Consider the following 20,098-nt stretch of genomic DNA (forward strand, 5'->3'; position numbering starts at 1 on the left):
AGAGGGCCAATCAGAAGGAAACTAAGCATTAATTTTATTATTTAAATAACAATTTCCGTTTTGTCTGCATTAGGCTTTAGGAAATTGGCAGCAATCCAATCTCAAATAAACCACATATCAGATTGGAAGTTTCATTGGGAATCAAAGGAGCCATCTAATCTAAACCAAAGCTGGCAAATCTATGCAGTTATATCATTTACAGTTCATCTCGTTTAGAGTTTGAATAAGGGGTTTAATATAGGTATTAAATAGATGTGGGGATAGCGAAGAGCCCTGTGGAACCCCACAGTTGACTTGAATTGCAAGAGTTTTAGAAGGGCGCAGGTGACCAACTGTATTCAGTTCACAAGTAATTTATGGTCAACGATTTTGAAGGCTGCTGAAAGGTCAAGTAGAAGTAGAGCAGAGGTCAATTTTTCATCACCGCCCTTACAGATATCATCTGCTTCAGAGACTTATGATTCAGTACCATGCGCAGGACGAAACACCGGCTGGCCCACATTCAAAAACTGAGACTTCTTCAAATGGGAACATAGAGTCTGAGCCACTTGTGTTTCTAATAATTTGGCAGGAAAAGGCAACAAGGAGACAGGATGGTAGTTTTTCAATTTTCAAGAGTACCAGATCTTTGCCTAAGGAAATTACTACTGCCTCTTAAAAAGGCATTGGTACAATTCCTTGGGTCAAAGAAGAATGTAGAAAAATATATAAATAGAACAGCTATTTCAGGAAGAAAAGATTTAAGGAACTTAGGGGGCAAGGATCATTAGGTGAGCCAGACTTTACTTTAGCCATTAGCTCAATTACCCATTCTTTACTAAGAGCAAGGAGAGTACAGTAGGGTTCCTATCAGAATAAGCTACCTGAGGCTCCTTAAAGCCCGGTGCAATGCTATCTTTAATTGTATTGATTTTTTTCAATGGAGGGGATATTGCCAGAGACAATCTGTCTGAGCTAGATAATTTGGTTAAAATTCTAAAAGTGTCCTTGGATTTATTGGCTGAATGCAAGATCTTATTTTTAAATAAAAGAGCCTTAAAATGCAAAAGTAAAACTTTGTAGTACTCTAAGCCCTTTTAAAAAAGAATTTCATTGTCAGGGGTGTAGTCTTCACGCCATTTCCTCTCCAACTGGTGGAGTTTCAATTTAGCAAGTTTCAGTTCCTCTGTAAATCTCAAATGAGGATAGTGTGTGCGTCATGTTTTTGGCTTTCTGTAAGGGAGCATGTTTATTACTGGCGTTTAGTAGCCAGGAAGGAACTTCTATTTCAATTAATTGAGTTTCTTGTCGGTAACTAGGTGCAGAGTCCATACGGGTTTCACGAAAATCATTTATGTCTATATGTACCCCAACACCACTTGCATCAACGGTTAATACAGACTGCAACTTTGTGTCAAAAGGAGTTAGAATTTTCGCCACACAAATCTCCTTCTTTATATTGTCAAACACATCCTCCAGTTCCTTGTCCCACACAAATTTACAACCTTTCCTCAACAAAGCTCTTATCTTTTCCGTCTTATCTGCAAAGTTTTTTACAAACTTCGCATAGTACTCTATTAAACCCAAGAAAGACCTCAACTGGTCTTTATCCTCAGGTGCAGGGGCCTTCCTAATTGATTCCAACAAATCTCTCTTTGGTCTCACTCCATCAGCTGACAAGGTATAACCCAAATATTCTACCTCCTCCACAGCAAATCTGCACTTTTCTTTCTTCAATGTCAAATCTGCTTTCTCCATTTTATTCAAAACCTCACTCAAAATCACATTGTGCTGTTTCAAACTTTCGCCAAAGAACAAAACATCATCCTGGAAGAATACGACGTTCTTTATACCATCCAATACTGATCCCATCATACGTTGAAACACACCAGCGGCAGACGCCAGCCCGAAAGGCATACGCGTGAACTGATAAATTCCCTCCGGAGTGATAAACGCAGTCAAAGGTTTTGAATCATCATGTAGTCTTATCTGGTGGTATGCACTACGTAGGTCTAATTTCGTAAAATACTTCCCTCCTTTCAACAACAAGATCAGTTCATTTATGTTCGGCAAGGGATAATTATCCACAACAATATTCTGGTTTAAGGTGCGCAAATCCACACAGAACCTGTACTTTCCATCGGACTTGGTCGAAATTACAACAGGCGAAATCCAACTTGATGTCTCTATCTGTTCTATAATACCCTGTTCTAACATCTCAGTCAACATTTTCTTCACTTCGTCTCTTGCTATAATGGGCACCTTCCTTACTTTGTGCTGCATTGGAAATGCATTCTCCTTAAGCATAATCTTATGTACGTACCCCATTAAGGCACCGATCTCCTCCTTGAACAAACTCGACATCCCATCCACAATCGAATCTGTTGTCACCTCATCCACAACCATCACTTGGTTTTTTGCCCTAGGATTTATAATGATACCGAGATTGTACTGATGACCCCACCCAAGTATTGGCGGTCCAGATTTTGCAACATACACTTTTCCATTCACACTCCTTCCTTGAAAATTAATATCTGTCGACATGTACCCAATGATATCTATCCTCTCACCCTGGTATCCCCCAGGGTTGATGTCTTTAGGTTCGAGGACAACATCAGGCCAATTCTCCCTAAATAGGCAAGCTGGAATTATCGTCCAAAATGATCCTGAATCAACCATCAATTCGGTTACCTTCCCCTTTATGACAAACTTTGCCTTAGGTCTTTCCTTTCTCCTTTTCTCTCCTTCCATCTCCTCATCGCTTACACATAATATTTTGTTAACACTCTGTACTTTACAACCGTTCACCACACACACACCTTCATTTTGTACAACAGCAACCTTTGTTTTGCTGATCGTCTTGCACATCTTATAGAAATGGCCTCTTTTCCCACACTTCTTGCACTCTTTGTCCAATGCAAAACATCTTTTATATTCTGCAGTGTGGTATGTTCTCCCACACCTTGTACAAACCTTCTCTTGCCTCCTACACTGCTCACCACTATTCTGTGTGTTACCACTGTACTTTTTTGCTCCCCTTTCATTTCTTTCACTGCTCCTCCTAGAAACGACAGCTATGTCTTCCTCTTTTTCATCCTGAGACACACCCACAGCACTCACATTTTCTTTGACACTTTCTTTTTTCTCCATCTCTTTCATGCAAGCAGTAGATTCTTCTACAACCGTAGCTATTTCTATCGCATTTTGCAAGGATGGATTCTTTGCCGCCCACAATTTTTCTTGCATCCTCTTGTTCTTACACTGGACAATAAGTTGGTCTCTTCTCATCTCATCCCTTACTGTCCCAAAATTGCACTTAATCGACAACTCCCTCAACCTTGTTACAAACTGGTACAATGTTTTCATCCACCCTCTGCGGTTGCGTATAGAATCTGTGCCTTGCCATGACAATATTCACTTCCTTTGAATATTGTTTCTTCAGTCTAGCTTTTGCCTCAAGATAAACATTAGTTATAACTCTCCCATCTGCGTTTGTCCCTGCCGGTAAAAACTTGAAAGCATGCTGGGCCTCCTTGCCTAGAGTGCTCAACAACAACGCTTTCTTCCTAGCAGCGCTAAAGTCCTTCCCATCCAATGCCTCTATGTAATTTTCGAAAATTTCAATCCATTCCTCCCATTCTATTGGAGGATCGCCACTCTGTTGTAAAAACAATGGTGGCATCACAACATTATGTCCTTCTATTACTAAGTGTAAGTTAGGTATGACGTTTCACCCACCTCTGTAAAGAAAGAAAAATTAAATAAGCGAATAAATAAATAAATAGAATTGTTTATAATTGTTTAAAACATTCTGTTCCTTTTTTTCCTTTTTTTTTTAAGGTTTTTCTCTTCAACTCTTATATTTCATTTTTCATTTTCTTTGTCCCTTTGGCTTAGTACAGTATAATTGACTTGTATCTTGATACAGTACTATAGGCTTGTTTCTTGACTTTGTTTCTTCCTTCCTTTTACATCAATTCTTTTAATTCACCTGTATGTCTTTCAGGAGTTTGTGACCTCTACCTCATTTTCCTTTCCCGATTCTCTTTCCAAAAAACGGGTTGTATCGGCAGTTCACCAACTTCCTCCGTCTCCTCCACGAAGGGTTGCTAGGATACACTTTGTTTAGCTTCTTCTAAAATGGCTGCTACGTGCCGCGTCACTCCGCACTCCCCGTTTTCTTATTGCAGTAGTGCTCTTTGTCACTCCGCACGGCGCACGCTCCTTCGCGTCATTCCTTGAGGGTCGTAGTTTTCCCAGGGACGCTTGCGCAACGGATTGACAAACGGCAGCAAGCGCAGACTTCACGAGCGCTAAATCCCAAGGTACTTTCAAAAGTCGCACACCGCTCGTTTTCACTCGCGCATGGTAGGCAAACTTTCAAAAGATGCACTCCGCTTTTCCTGAGTTGGACTCTCCTTTTCCTTTGGTCCACTCCTTCAAATACAACTCACACAAGTGTAGTAACTCACAGTTCGTTGTTTCCCAGGGATTTTCTTCTCCGCTTCCTTCCTTCCTTTTTAGGCTTCACCGTCCATACTCTTCCTCTCGTTTTTTTTTTATGTTAAGCGGTTTTCTCTAATCTTCTTCTTTGCTTACTGCTTTGACTCCTGTTGAGTGTCTTTTGCTGTCTTCTAATTTCTTCTGCACACGAGATTCTTTTACACCAACAGAGGTAAAACCTCACTCTGTCTTCTTCATTACTCTGCTAGTCATCGTCGCCATCTGTAGTAATGGAAGTAAACTAATACCAGAGGTATATATATCAATAATGGTATTTAATGGGAGTAACAGAGAGTAGTTGGTGTTCCCATCAAGGCTAGCAAGTAACTGCCCACAAGGAGCATTGCACAGAACATCACAACAGTAGGAATCTAAATGGAACAAAGGACTTAAAGGGGAAAGAATCTAATAATGCCAAATGAGAATACAACAAGCGTCTTAGACGCATACGCCCTGGCGAGTACAGATACGCCCACGTCACGCTCGGGTGGCGTCCCTTCGTTTCCCCATTCCTTTAAAACAACGCAAGGGAGACTGGATCACCCATCCACGGGGTCCGGTCAATAAGGGTTGCAGCAGGTATCGAGCGGGTGCCTGGCGCTGATGCGGTGAGTTAAAACCTTGCAACAACACAAGATAATTAATCCGCTTGCCGTTTGACAACAGAATTGATTTTTCTCCTTTTCTTCCTCCCCCCTGTCTTTTTTACTTACAGGGTGGGCCAATTTGCCACCACCCCCCTTCCAAGACCCATGGTGTGATAAATTATTACACCTCATGTAAGATATCTTCTAATTGTGTTATTGACACTCGCCCAGTTACACCGGCTTGTTCCTTAGATACAGATAGCGTTCTTCCACAGAATTACTGATACCGTTAACGCCCCAGCTGGCATTCAGGTGATATAGGGCTTGAAATAAGGTAGCTTCACAATATAAGCTGGCTTTATCGGTACTGTGAAAACAAGTGCACGTTACTATTCACCATAGTTCACCCTTGCTCTTAGAGTTACGGTTACAGTGCACTCTGAAGTGCACCAGTGCATGAGCAATTTCAAATGACAAACACAGGAGTGTCGCAACTGGAATAATCATTGTTTTTTTTGTGTGTTTGTCATTATTTGTCTTCTGTCACAGCTATAATGTGGTTTCTCTAAATATGAGGAACACCTACTTAATAAGAGTTTAATTTTTTACACTTCTGACCTCAGGTTAGTGTGAGCCTTAGCGCGCCCTTACCGCTGAGGTTCACACTTTGCCTGGTGAATATAGGCAGAAACATGTTGGCCACGCACAATGGGATATAGCTGAACTATCTATCCAGTTTAAACATCCCACCCCTCGTTTCTATACTGTCTGATTGGCCAAATATTACAATTATTTTTGGACACAATCTAGGCTTTTTTAACCACCACACACTCACTTTCACTTGTCACTCAAACAACACAAACCTGCTCCGTAGTAATTCTGGCGTTAAAGCACACTGGGGGGCACTCGGCCTCTTCTTTTGGGGCCCGATGATGAAGCATGTCACCAACTAGGTTGGTGAGTGAGGGCTTTCCATAGAACCAAGTTTGATTCTTCATGCCTGCTCTTCCTCTGAGAAGGTACACTCTTTTGTTGTTTTGACTATATGAGCTAGGGGACCAAGAGTTCTACTTGGAGCATTTCCCTTTCTGTCTTGTTGATTTTTGTTCTTATAAATGGTTCCATGTTAAAATATCAATATTAAAAATATCGATGAAAAAAATATCGATGTGAAAATAACGATAACAAAAATATCGACTTCCTATACATAAACAGGTAAGTACAATAATAACCACGCAAAAATATTGATGTAAAAAAGTAGAAGTAAAAAATATCGACTTTAAAAAATAACATAACTTACATAAAATTAATTAAATAATCTTAATATTATTGACAAAATAAATTAAATTTAATATATAGTTTAACTAATTATAACTAATAAACTTACTTTAATAAATATAAACACAAAACATGTGTACATATACATATATTTACTTAAATACATTTTATTACCTATTATCTTTAATTTATAAACTTTTTAAATAATGTATAAATAAAATATACACATATATAAATAATTTTAAATAAAATAAAATATTCTATATTTAACTAACACATTAAACTATTAAAAACAAGAATAAAACATACATTTAATAACAAAATAGACACAATATTAGTGAAAACATTAGATAGCGAGGGGGTAAAAATTACTTTTCCCACTTCAGTGAGTGGAACAGTAGGGAAAGCGCTGGATAGCGGAGAGGTAAAAATGACTATTCCCACTCCAGTGAGTGCAACAGTAGAGAAAACGCTGGATAGCGTAGTTATAAAAAATACTATTCCCACTCCAGTGAGTGCAACAGTAGGGAAAGCACTGGATAGCGTAGGGGTAAAAATTACCATTCCCAATCCAGTGAGTGCAACAGTAGGGAAAGTGCTGGATAGCGTAGGGGTAAAACTTACTATTCCCACTCCAGTGAGAGCAACAGTTGGGAAAGCGCTGGATAGCGTAGGGGTAAAAATTACTATTCCCACTCCAGTGAGTGCAACAGTAGGGAAAGTACTGGATAGAATAGGGGTCACAATTACTATTTCCACTCCAGTGAGTGCAACAGTAGGGAAAGTGTTGGATAGCGTAGGGGTAAAAATTACTATTCCCACTCCAGTGAGAGCAACAGTAGGAAAAGCATTGGATAGCGTAGGGGTACAAATTACTATTCCCACTCCAGCAAGTGCAACAGTAGGGAAAGCGCTGGATAGCGGAGGTATGAAAATTACTATTTCCACTCCAGTGAGTGCAACAGTAGGGAAAGCGCTGGATAGCGTAGGGGTAAAAATTACTATTCCAACTCCAGTGAGTAGAATAGTAGGGAAAGCGCTGGATAGCGTAGGGGTAAAGTGCTGGATCCCACAACAATAAGAAACAAAAACATTAACATATTTATTAAAATTAATTTCCAATATTAACATAAATAATATATAAATTTAAATATATTATTATTAACAAAGATAATAAAAAATTCTTATTTACACATTAATGAACACTATAATATCCACAACACACACCTAAAATTAATTAAACAATTAAAATTAATAATTACTCATTAATTAATGGAAATTAATTTATAAATATTTAAGAATTAATCAATAAAAAATAATTACTTACCACCCTTCACACCATTTGCACATGTAAACACCACAACACACACCAAAAATTAATTATACAATTAACATTAATTGTTAATCGATTAATTGAAATTAATTGAGAAATAATTATTAAACTATTACTATTTAATCAATTAACACATTAATTATTCAATAAATGTTATATAATTAAAATACTGCCCACCCTATTCCCCTATAAACCCACAACCCGTTACAGAACTAAAAACACAAAATTAAACTTAAAATAAATTAATAACTAGTAAAATTCTAAAACGTATAATAAAATAACAAACAATTTTATGAAAAACACTAAAATACATAACATTATTAATAATTCGATAATTGTGTCAACTATATTTTTGTAAACATTATTTAAAACGTCAATGTCTTTGAAATCGATGTTAGTCGATATTCTTGTCCATGATATTTATGTTGTTGATATTTCTTCCCCACGATATTTTTGCGGGGATATTCCTGCTCTGCACCCTTCTAAATTTGGTGCAGCCCTGCACTTCAGAAGTGGAACATTGAAAAGCTTTGTTTTAATTTTTTTTAAGACCAGGCATGGTTCATGCGACCCATGTGGAGAAGTGTGGCTCAATGGTTAGAGCAGGCAGACCTCGATGCAGAGCTCTGGCCAGGGACCAGGGTTTGATTCCCGCCTCGGCGGGTCTCGGGCTCATTAATTCCCCTGACCGGAAATTCTCGTCACAGTGCCTATTCTGATAATGGGTCCCACGCTGCAACTCTGGGCAATAGCTTGCTTAGTCTCCACAACGGCCCCCACAACACGCGGGTGCCCAGGAGTGGACACTTCACAGGGAAAGCCAGGAAGGGTTCCCTTGTGGTATTCGTACAAGCGCCGGGAAACCCACTGCGGGTAGCTGTGCGCTATAGAAGTACAAAAACAAAACAAAACAATGCTAACATGGGACGACTCCTGATGACTGCACTGGGAACAGCTCCAACTCCCACGACCACGCAAACAACCTAGGGATCATCCTCGACTCCACCCTTTGCATCACAACACCCTCCGAATGCTCCACAGGATCTACTAGTGGATACCCACCGAAACAAGAAGAACGGTTACCCAGGCCCTCATCAGCAGCAGATTGGACTACGTAAACGCCCTCTACGCAGGAGCCTCGGCCAAACTCCTGATACGTCTTCAAAGCATCAAGAACGCCTCGGCACGTCTGATCCTCGACATCCCTCGCCGACGCCACTTCACACCCCACCTGAGAGACCTGCACTGACTCCCCGTCAACAAGAGGATAAGCTTCAAGCTCCTCAACCACTCACACAGAGCACTCCACAGCACCGGACCAGCCTACCTCAACGGACGACTCCACTTCTAGACCCCCCACCCGCCAGCTCCGCTCTGCAGACCTCGCCATGGTCCCCCGCATCCGAAGAGTGACCTCCGGCGGCAGATCGTTCTCCCACCTCGTCGCCAAGACCTGGAACACCCTACCCATCCACCTACGACAGACCCAAAACCTGCTGACCTTCAGAAGACTCCTCAAGACCTGGCTTTTCGAGCAGTAACAGCGTTCCTCCATCCCCCCACCCCCCAGCTCCTTGAGACCCTCATGGATATGTAGTGTGCTCTACAAAGGCTCTGTTTGATTGATTGATTGATTGATTGATTGATTGATCGATTGAATGAAACACATTTTTTCTACCATTCACAAAGGGAAAGGGGTCCATTGGGGACGTCTTCATGTTTGCGAATGGGTTACCACTGACTTGTAGAAGGTGGTAAAATGTGAACGTTTTCCTACATACCACTGCAATTCGTTATTAGGAAGGGACGCCCTAACCAAGACCCTTTCTAATACCGAATCGGCATGTATTCGTAATTTCAAATTGCGATTCAGTAACATGTTACTAAATCACAACTTGGAATTCATACATACCAAAAGGCATTTTAACAATTGCAAACAGCCCAATTCTGCGAATCAGAGCATTTGCAACTGGTAAAATGCATGATACATGTGGCCCATTGTTTTTTCTACTCTTGGTCGCAGGAAAAAAACACAAAGGATGGATAATGGTTCTAGTAAATCGTCAATGTGGGAAACTATTGGACGTCCAGGTAGTGGATACTGTTGCTTATGAATTTTGGCCAGAATTTTAAAATAGGAATTCAGCCACAGCCTTCAAGATACATTCTTCACATTGTTTCATGTACCATGGTTTTGATTTGGTCAGCAATTTTCTTTGTAGAATCATTTGAAAGGGCACTATAGCTGTTGCAGTCTCTCAGAAATCTCAGTCCACTCGTTCAATAATTAGCTACCTTCTTCCCCTGTTATTGTTTAGTTTGGGTACTTTGATGAATCACCAATAGTAGGCTCTCTAAGAGTGAAAGGGGTACATGTCATTGCAGTACGTAAGGACATTAGCTTGATTTAACACATTAACAGTGTTTATTATGTGTTTGTGATGACTACTCAAGAATTCTTGATGTGAAAGACATATGTGCTTATTAGTAATCAGTACTGTTGTATACAGCATATGTTGACTTACTCAACGTATAAACAAATCTAAAGCTTTCCTAAAAGCCAAATATTGGAAAATGGCCCTCTCTGAAGGGTCACCCCAAACTTTTTGCCTTCCTCCTCCTCTTTTTTGGACCTTGTTTTTGTATGCTTTAGGGCTCTGAGCACTTTGCCACTGCTAACCAGTGCTAACATGCATGTGCTCTTTCTCCTAAACATGGTAAAATTGGTTCATTCCCAAATGGAATATTCAATTTACTTATATGTTTATAGTAAAGTGCACTACAAGTGCCTTGGGCTGTGAATTAAATGCTACTAGTGGGTCTGAAGCACTGATGGTGACAGCCAATTAAGGCTGCTGCAGGACCTGTGTGTGCAGTTTGCACTGCCATGTCAACTTGTATGTATGTATGTATACTTGTAAAGCACACTGTTACCTCGTTACGTGGTGTCCTGGCGCTGTATACCGCTGGGGAACCCGTCCTGGCTTTCCCTGTGAGAGGGCACCCCAAGGTGAAGTCAGGCATCCCCGGCGTTGCTGGGGCCGTTGTGGAGATTAAGCAAGCTATTGCCCAGAGTTGCAGAGTGGGACCCATGGTTAGCGTAGGCACCTAAGCGAGAATTATCGAGTCCGCTGACATTGACCCAAGACCCTGCCGCGTCGGGAATTGAACCCTGGTCCCGGGCCGACCTCTGCTTCAGGGTCTGCCGCTTCTAACCAGTGAGCCACACTTCTCTAACCAGTGAGCCACACTGCCATTTCAATCTCCTTGCCAAGCCTTGAACTACCTGCTTATTATATCTAAGTCACCCTTGAGGTAGGCCCTAGGTAGCCCATAGGGCAGGGTGCTCTATGATCAATTAGTATGACATGTACTTATCTGTTTTTCTTGTCCTGGTAGTGTAAAACACCGAAAATCGTTTTTCACTACTAAACTTTGCAAATTCCTTATTAGACTTTATAAGCTGCAACTCGTGATTGAGAACAAGAAGATCTGCCAAGTTTCATATTACTGGAATGATAATGATAAATTATCTTTACCAGTAAGCTCACATTTATCATTACCCTTTTAAACATGCCACTTTCAAAAAGATTGCATTTTTCTGCTCTTAGCCCTGTGTGCCAGCAGCCTGTCTCCAATATCAGTCTAGTGTAGGTGACAGCTGGACTTTGTGCTTTAGGTGTGACTGAGTGGCCATCCACATCCTGATGGGTCATCCTGGGCAGGATGGAAGGGAAGAGCTGACACTTACAACTGGATAGGTTGTGTCCTGTCCCCACACAAAGGGGGTCATATCAGAGGCTGAGGCCAGATATGGGAGGAAGGACCTCTGTGCATTTCAAAGCCCTTCTTTGTAGTCACCCTCACTTCAAAGGCACAACTGTGTATAAATACTGGGTCTCTGACCCCACCAAGTGAAGCTCTAGTGGACCTGTGAAGAAACTCTGTCAGGAGAAAGTACTGCTGTTCTGCTACAAGAGCTCCCAATGGACTGCTGTTCTGGGGGAACTGACTTTCTGATGTGCTGCTGTGCTACTTAGACTATCTCACTTGAACCCAGAGTGATCTCCAAGGGCATTCTGGCTTGCCTGCTGTTTTAAGACTCAGGGATATCAAAGTCTTACACCATGCTTCTGTGGCTGTATTTTGGAAGTGGATCTAGGTGCTTGCTCCAGTGGAATCGATACATCCTCTGCTGCGCCAGCAGAACCAATGCATTGCCACTGTTGCGGGACCAGAACCAACCCAGCGCACTTGGAACCAACGCATTGCTATAGGAGCGGATGCTTCGGAACCACCTCTTTGCCGCCACTGCAGAAAGAGACAATCGGCGTATCCCCTCGACTGAGTGAGAAACCCGGCGCATTGACTTCAAAACCAATGCATCTTGGAGCCAGCACTCCATCTTCAGAACTGGAGCATCGCCATTGTTGCATGGAGAAAATCCATGGAACCAACGCATCACTTGGCTTCACTCCGTATCTCACTGTTGCGACCCGTGTCAAACTACTTTTGTTCAGGAAGCCTCACGTGGATCCTGTATTTGGCCTGTGCTCCATTCCGGCCACCTGAACTCTTGACTTTAACCCCGGTCCAGTGTGGCCAGATAACCCCATAGGTGTTAATTGCTTCAAAGCACTTTTTTCACTTTCAATATTTAAAAATGTATATCCTGACTTTTACTGCTTTCATTTTTGTTTATTTTGTCTTGTTTTATTTATAAAATCATAATCTATCTTCCTAAACTAGTGTGGAGTCCTTTTTGTGGTGTTTTCATGGAGTCACTGTTTAAAGTGTTGCACAAATACTTTGCACATTCTCTCTTAAGTTAAGCCTGTCTGCTCTGTGCCAAGTTACAGGGGGGAGCACAAGTTAATTTACGGTGTGTATCTGCCTTACCCAAACTAGAAGTGTGCTTCCTACTTGGCTGTGGTGCATACCTTTGCCTAGCAGAAACCTAATGTCTAACATTGCTGATCAGCAGGGAGGATAGGACTTGTGTTTGTGCAGTACCATCCAGTAATTGGTACATACTACCAATTCATACCTAAGACCACCACAAAAGCAAATTCTCAACCTGCAGGCAACAAACCCTCCCCCCTTGCCCAGGCTGGGCAAGCATACGGAGGCCCCAGGTACCCCATACTCCAGGGCCAAATTTGATAATTAAGGGAAGGGGGCATGCGACACCCTCCCTGGGCCGTATTAGGCCCCTGATACCTCATCCCAAGGCCAAATTGGATACAAAAGGGGAGGGGCCACACTGATGTCTCCCCGAGTATTATTAGAATCCAGGGACCCTGTCCCCCAGGGCCGAATTTCATAAAAGAGCAAGGGGGGGCCACACAACCCCCATCCCAAGCCTTACTAGCACCCGGGGACCCCTTCCCCTGGGCCAAAACCAATGAAAAAGGTGAGGCAGGGCTGTGCTGCTCACCCTACCCGAGCCTTATTAGGCCTGACAACCCCATCCCCCAGTGCCAAAGTACTTAACTAAGGAGAAGGGGGCACACAGCACACTCCCCGAGCCTCATTAAGGGCCGGGGACCCCATCTCCCTGGCCCAAATGCACTTAAAAAGGGGAGGGGATACTTTTTTTTGCTGTAGCATTGTCTTAAAGTCTATAGAAAATGCGTCCACTTGACTAATCACCCTGAAACTTTCCAATGCACAAGCTGGACAACAAAAGAGCATTTTTTTGGAAATTTGTGTGAAGATTCATCAAACGGTACCAAATTATAAGCAAAACTAAAAGGGCATTTACTATGGAAATGTTGATAAAACTATAACTTACTTTTTTGATATATCTTGTTTTCAAAATTAAAATGAATTCATACCAAAATATTTTTTATTATCAACAACTATGCCAACAAACCACTACAAACTTTAACTTAAATGAGCTTTTGTGGTTTACATGAATGAAAAAAATTGCTGAAAAAACTATAACAATGACTTCAGCATATGAACACACTTACCATTGTAGCATGTACATATTACAAAATATTGCTAAATATCCTAAATTTATGATTTAAAAGCTATGAAAATAATAATACATTAGTATAACACCCATGTCTTGTGCAATGCAAACAATTCCCAGTTCATCATAGAATAGGTTAGAAAGTCTTTCTTTCTTTCCTAAATTGAAAAGCTATGAAAATAATACTACATTAGTATAACACCCATGTATGTGCAATGCAAACAATTCCCAGTTCATCATAGAATAGGTTTGAAATTCTTTCTTTCCTCTACATGTTCTTAAATATTTGCACAAACACACAATGCACAGTTTCCGCCTGTTTTTGGTAAAACATTAAAATAAGCTTTAAAGGAGAAATTAATATCTCAACAGAAGTTGTTAATACCTGTTGCTCCGGCTAGCCATTCAGCTGGCTGTACTGAGACAAGACTTCATCTGCTAGTTCTTCTTGTAAGATGTTTCTAATTGTAATGATGAGCCATAGAAACACTTATATTCTATTCCCTCATATTGTGGCAACCTTGAACAATATCAAGGCTGAGTTTTTTGCATGGTAGCATACCACTTTGTGCCATTGATGGAACACATGTTGCTTTGGTTCCACCACACAACAGATAGCAAATGTACTGGAACAGTAAACGTTTTCATTCTATCAATAAGCAAATAGTCTGCTTTGCAGATCTCTACATCACAAGTGTCTGTGCTCACTTGTCTGGATCCACCCATGATTCCTTTGTGTTATGCAATAGCAGCATTCAATAGCAGATGGTACAACTGGGAAATGTGAGGGACTGGCTTGTTGGTAATTGCAATAATAAAAAAAGCCATGATAAACTGTTTGGGAAAATGTAATTGAAAGTTCCTGAGCAAGAAAAAAGGAAAATATGGATCTGGATTCAACGCGAAGTTAATGCTGTTGGGGTTACACACCACACCATTGATGATTTAAAAAAAAGATGGTACAACCTGCGCATCCCTGCTAAAGAATGTATCGCCAAGAGGTTGAGAGAAGCCAGGAAGACAGGAGGGGGAACATCGACACAGACCGGGAACACACCCATGGAGGACATGGTGGAGTCAACCCTCTAGCCTGAAGCTGTTGTTGGTGTGATGCAGCTAGACACCTCCGGAGCGGCCAACTCATCTGAAGGTAAGATGCATGCAAGTGACCATCAGTATACATATGTTAGGTATGACATCTACTCAGTGCAGCACATGTTCCGATAATGCAAATCCAGTGCACATCTGACAATCATATCAAAGTGCATTAGGGGAGATGCAGTCAGGTCTGGCAGGTACTTTGGCAAACACACAAATATAAATGAAAAAAGTCGGATATAGTGTAACAGCAACCTATTTAATTGCAGAAAAATAACGATTCATATGACATCACATAACAGACAGAAACTAATGCAGATTTGCACTGTTTAACATCACAGATGTAGTACGTGAAGAGGCAGATGACAGTGTCTGCATGGAGACACTGTAAGAAACCGCTGTAGTTGAGACAGAAATACCTGTGGTACCACAACATTCATCACATGCCCCTAGAGCACACAGGGCAACAGTCCCACCAGTCGTGGCAATGGAAACAAAGGATGAGGCACATGCAACATCAGTGTTCAGCCGGGCTCAAGTAACAACCACGCCGACTCCCCAAGCACAGCCCCGGAGCAGCACAGTTCGATCCCGGCAGCGAGAAACCAGGTCACAAAATACACGGCAGGAGGAACAACCAACTGCTATATGGGGTGGTCTGGAGGGCCAGATGCTCAGGGTGCAGCGCCTGCAAGCGAAAAACATGTGCTTTGTTCAGGCTCAAATCTGAAAAATGTATGGCAACATTGCATCCCTGACTGATTGCGTGCGGTACTGACCAAGGTGATGAGGGAGGGACATGTGTCACAGAGAAGGCACCATCGCCAGCTGATGCAGCGCATACGCGTGTATGCCAAATCGAATAATAGGCTGGCCACCACAACTGCACTGCTGGCACGTTGGTCTGTGACAATGCAGACTGAGCTGTCCTATTGGAGCGGGGCTGTGGTAAAGGCACTGGGCCAGGTGACGACTGCAGTGGAAGTAATGCAGGCTGCCACAGTTGGGTCTAATCTAGCCACACGGAAGGGGGGAGTGAGGAGGCCTCAAGCCTCAGCAGCCTATCTATACCTGTCTCCACTGCAAGTGGGCGCAACACACACAGCAGTACACCCTCTGCTACCAAAATGAGGGATGAGGATGCACCATATGAAAGGCGTCTGGGTCTGTGTGGGAGAAATAGAATGGCATGGCCACAGACATTGCGTTATGGTAACCATTGACGGTGACAACTGTTGTGACTGACTTTTGGTTCATTAATCATTAATGCTATTCCTGTGCCACTGGACACATGGTATGTGTGCATCAACACCAAATACCTATTATTTGATTAAAACAAAGTTGGATAGCAATAGCCGTGTGTTGTCTCATCATTACTCACCTCAGTAAAAGTTTTGTGTGATTTCTGTGCATCTCCTGCGCCCTTCAGCTGCGCTTGCCCATGTACTGCACGTTGGGGTGGCCCTTGCTGGTCGTTGTCCTCTGACTCGCTGTCAGACACCTCTATAGGAATGCCTTTCCTTGTGGCAATGTTATGCAATATGGCACATGCAGCCACTATCCTGCAGCATTGTTCTGGTTTGTATTTTAATGCTCCACCTGTTTTGTGTAGACATCTGAACCGGCTCTCCAAAAGCCCAAACATGCGCTCAATTTTGTTCCTGTTGGAGATATGCGCAGCATTGTACCTCGGCTCATTGGGGGTTGTAGGATTTATGTACGGCATCATGATGTAATTCCTCAAGGCGTATGCGCTGTCACCTACATGGAAGTAAGCAAAGGGTCAGGTAGTGCATTGGCATACGTGCAATGTTGGTTACAATTAATAACATATGTTTACCAAGAAGATGTCCCTCGCCAACTTCACCCCAGGACAGACGAATGTCTATGCCGCTCTGGTGGAATATGTAGGAACGATGGGCACTACCTGGGTATTGAGCCACTATATCAGTTATTATGTTTTTGGCATTGCATACTACCTGTATGTTTAGGGAATGGTAACATTTCCTATTCCTATATAAATATTCATTACCTGCAGGGGGACGTATTGCTATATGGGTGCAATTAATGCTACCTAAGACTTGTGGGAAGTGGGCTATCTGCTAAAAATCCTATTTGGTCTTGGTCAGATCATAAGCGGTTGTGGGGAAGCTGATTTGGGAGTTGATCCGAGTCATCATGGCAGCAAGGAATGCTTTAAAGATACGTGAAAGTGCGCTTTGAGACACACCTTCAGCTACTGCTATGACCCCCTGAAAACTGCTTGACGCCAGTAGGTGCGGGCAACATATGGTCTGCATATGTGTGGGTATTGCATTGGTCCTACGTTTCAGATGCTGTAAAATGGGATGCAATTCAGTTATTAAATCAATGATCATTGCAGCATTGAGCCTATACTTGTTGTGTTTCTCGTCCTCAGTATGTCCTAGCAATGTAATTCGGACTCTGAAAATGCGTTCCTGTAGTCTCCTCCTTCTGTCTGCTGCAGCCTGGAGCCTCATCCTCCTCGCCATCAGGTACAGCGCTGCTATTGTGAAATGTTAAGGGGCGTTCTAGGTGTGTTTAAATACGTTTCTGTTGGATTTCAGATGTATGTAATTTGCACCCATGATTACCACCTGGTTGTGATCCTTCTTATATTGCACTTGCTAAATTGCGTTTTCTGGAAAATCGCAATTTGCGGTTTTCCATGCATAGATTTGTGATTCTTTAATTGCGATTCGCTATTTGGGAGACGCAATTACAGAATCGCAATCCTATTCTAAGAAATGTAAGCGATTCCTTATTTCAGCGAAAACTTGTGTTTTTGCAATATTTTTGTTCATGTATTGCTGGCGGATACTTTGCATTCGCATATGGACTGTTTTTGCGGTTCGCAATTTTTGCGATTTTTTAAACGGATGATGCATGTGCCTGCAAGCCTTTAATCATTCCTAAATTTCAGGTAGTCCATCTGAAGGAAAAAGATTGAGCCAGGGAATTCCATATCATACAGACCCATTCTTTGCCTCTTGAATTTGGGAATGATTGGTAAATTGGAGGACAATGATCGTAAATTATTAGTTAGTAGATATTTCATAATTCTTAAAAATTGGGGACCCCTCTCTCAGAGTGCCTTGAAGATAAGGCTTTAAAGGTGATCCTTTGTTCCAGTGGAAGCCAATGAAGATGTTTTAGTAGAGGGGTGATGTGGCAGCTTCTAGGTGCCTTAAATATAAGCCTGTCTACCTGATTTTGGACAATCTGCAACCACATAACTGGTATTTGGGGAGACCGAGATGCAAAGAATTGGCATTTTTGAGCAGAGAGGTAATTAGTGCTACGACCACCAGAATTAAGGTCTTATATGTAAGGTACCTTGCAATCTTCTTTTTTATTTTTCTCAAAGTCAGGAAACAGGTTGAGATCACTGAGCCTATCTGAGGTCTCAAGGTAAGTTCATTTATGCTAAAAGCCTAAGCTCTCAGCCGATATTTTTTAAACAGGAGGTTCCCCATTTAAGAGGGCCAATCAGAAGGAAACTAAGCATTAATTTTATTATTTAAAATAACAATTTCCATTTTGTCTGCATTAGGCTTTAGGAAATTGGCAGCAATCCAATCTCAAATAAACCACATAACAGATTGGAAGTTTCATTGGGAATCAAAGGAGCCATCTAATCTAAACCAAAGCTGGCAAATCTATGCAGTTATATCATTTACAGTTCATCTCGTTTAGAGTTTGAATAAGGGGTTTAATATAGGTATTAAATAGATGTGGGGATAGCGAAGAGCCCTGTGGAACCCCACAGTTTACTTGAATTGCAAGAGTTTTAGAAGGGCGCAGGTGACCAACTGTATTCAGTTCACAAGTAATTTATGGTCAACGATTTTGAAGGCTGCTGAAAGGTCAAGTAGAAGTAGAGCAGAGGTCAATTTTTCATCACCGCCCTTACAGATATCATCTGCTTCAGAGACATATGATTCAGTACCATGCGCAGGACGAAACACCGGCTGGCCCACATTCAAAAACTGAGACTTCTTCAAATGGGAACATAGAGTCTGAGCCACTTGTGTTTCTAATAATTTGGCAGGAAAAGGCAACAAGGAGACAGGATGGTAGTTTTTCAATTTTCAAGAGTACCAGATCTTCGCCTAAGGAAATTACTACTGCCTCTTAAAAAGGCATTGGTACAATTCCTTGGGTCAAAGAAGAATGTAGGAAAATATATAAATAGAACAGCTATTCCAGGAAGAAAAGATTTAAGGAACTTAGGGGGCAAGGATCATTAGGTGAGCCAGACTTTACTTTAGCCATTAGCTCAATTACCCATTCTTTACTAAGAGCAAGGAGAGTACAGTAGGGTTCCTATCAGAATAAGCTACCTGAGGGTCCTTAAAGCCCGGTGCAATGCTATCTTTAATTGTATTGATTTTTTTCAATGGAGGGGATATTGCCAGAGACAATCTGTCTGAGCTAGATAATTTGGTTAAAATTCTAAAAGTGTCCTTGGATTTATTGGCTGAATGCAAGATCTTATTCTTAAATAAAAGAGCCTTAAAATGCAAAAGTAAAACTTTGTAGTACTCTAAGCCCTTTTAAAAAAGAATTTCATTGTCAGGGGTGTAGTCTTCACGCCATTTCCTCTCCAACTGGTGGAGTTTCAATTTAGCAAGTTTCAGTTCCTCTGTAAATCTCAAATGAGGATAGTGTGTGCTTCATGTTTTTGGCTTTCTGTAAGGGAGCATGTTTATTACTGGTGTTTAGTAGCCAGGAAGGAACTTCTATTTCAATTAATTGAGTATCTTGTCGGTAACTAGGTGCAGAGTCCATACGGGTTTCACGAAAATCATTTATGTCTATATGTGACCAAATACGGACATAGATATGGCTTCTTGAGTTTATATCTTGTTGTTGTAGGTCACCTGTATTAAATTTAGTCAAAAAATGATCAGATCAGGGACTGGGAGAACATGTAAGCTGAAGAGTAGAAGAGCTGTTGTCCAAATTTAGTCCAGAATGTGTACTTTAATATGTATGTGAGAGGATAAGTGTTGTGTAGTTTAAAGCTGGATAAAGGCTGAATGTAGACTCTAGGATTTTGACACCTGTTACCCAATAATTAAGGTCCCCTAAAATGAGACTCTCAGTGTGATCAATTAAAAAGGTAGAAATTACATCAGAAAATTGCTGGGAGAAGGTTGGCATATAATTAGGAGGGTGGTATGCTAAGATACAAAACAATGACTGTTTAGCCAACTGCAGTTTAATAGCTAGGAAGTCAGTCCCCAGAGTGCTGTGGCAGTGAAGAGAGGTAGAATTCGAATTCGTTAAGAATGATAGCTGTCATTCCACCACCTTTCT

General features: G+C 41.5%; 1 protein-coding gene across 5 annotated transcripts in view; it reads left to right on the plus strand.

Moving 5' to 3' along the window:
• LOC144821874 (uncharacterized) overlaps positions 1-20,098 on the plus strand; it is a 350,489-nt gene that overhangs the window by 280,069 nt on the left and 50,322 nt on the right. The window contains exon 1 of one of the 5 annotated variants that reach the window (XM_078679033.1): positions 17,181-17,271. The exons of the other annotated variants lie outside the window; for them this stretch is intronic. Within the exon in view, the coding sequence (XP_078535159.1) occupies positions 17,207-17,271 (65 nt within the window). The 5' untranslated portion in view covers positions 17,181-17,206. Of the gene's footprint in view, positions 1-17,180; positions 17,272-20,098 lie in introns of those variants that run through there. 5 annotated transcript variants of the gene reach the window in all.

This window comes from Lissotriton helveticus, chromosome 2_2 (genome assembly GCF_964261635.1).
Source record: "Lissotriton helveticus chromosome 2_2, aLisHel1.1, whole genome shotgun sequence".
Classification (NCBI taxonomy): domain Eukaryota; kingdom Metazoa; phylum Chordata; class Amphibia; order Caudata; family Salamandridae; genus Lissotriton; species Lissotriton helveticus.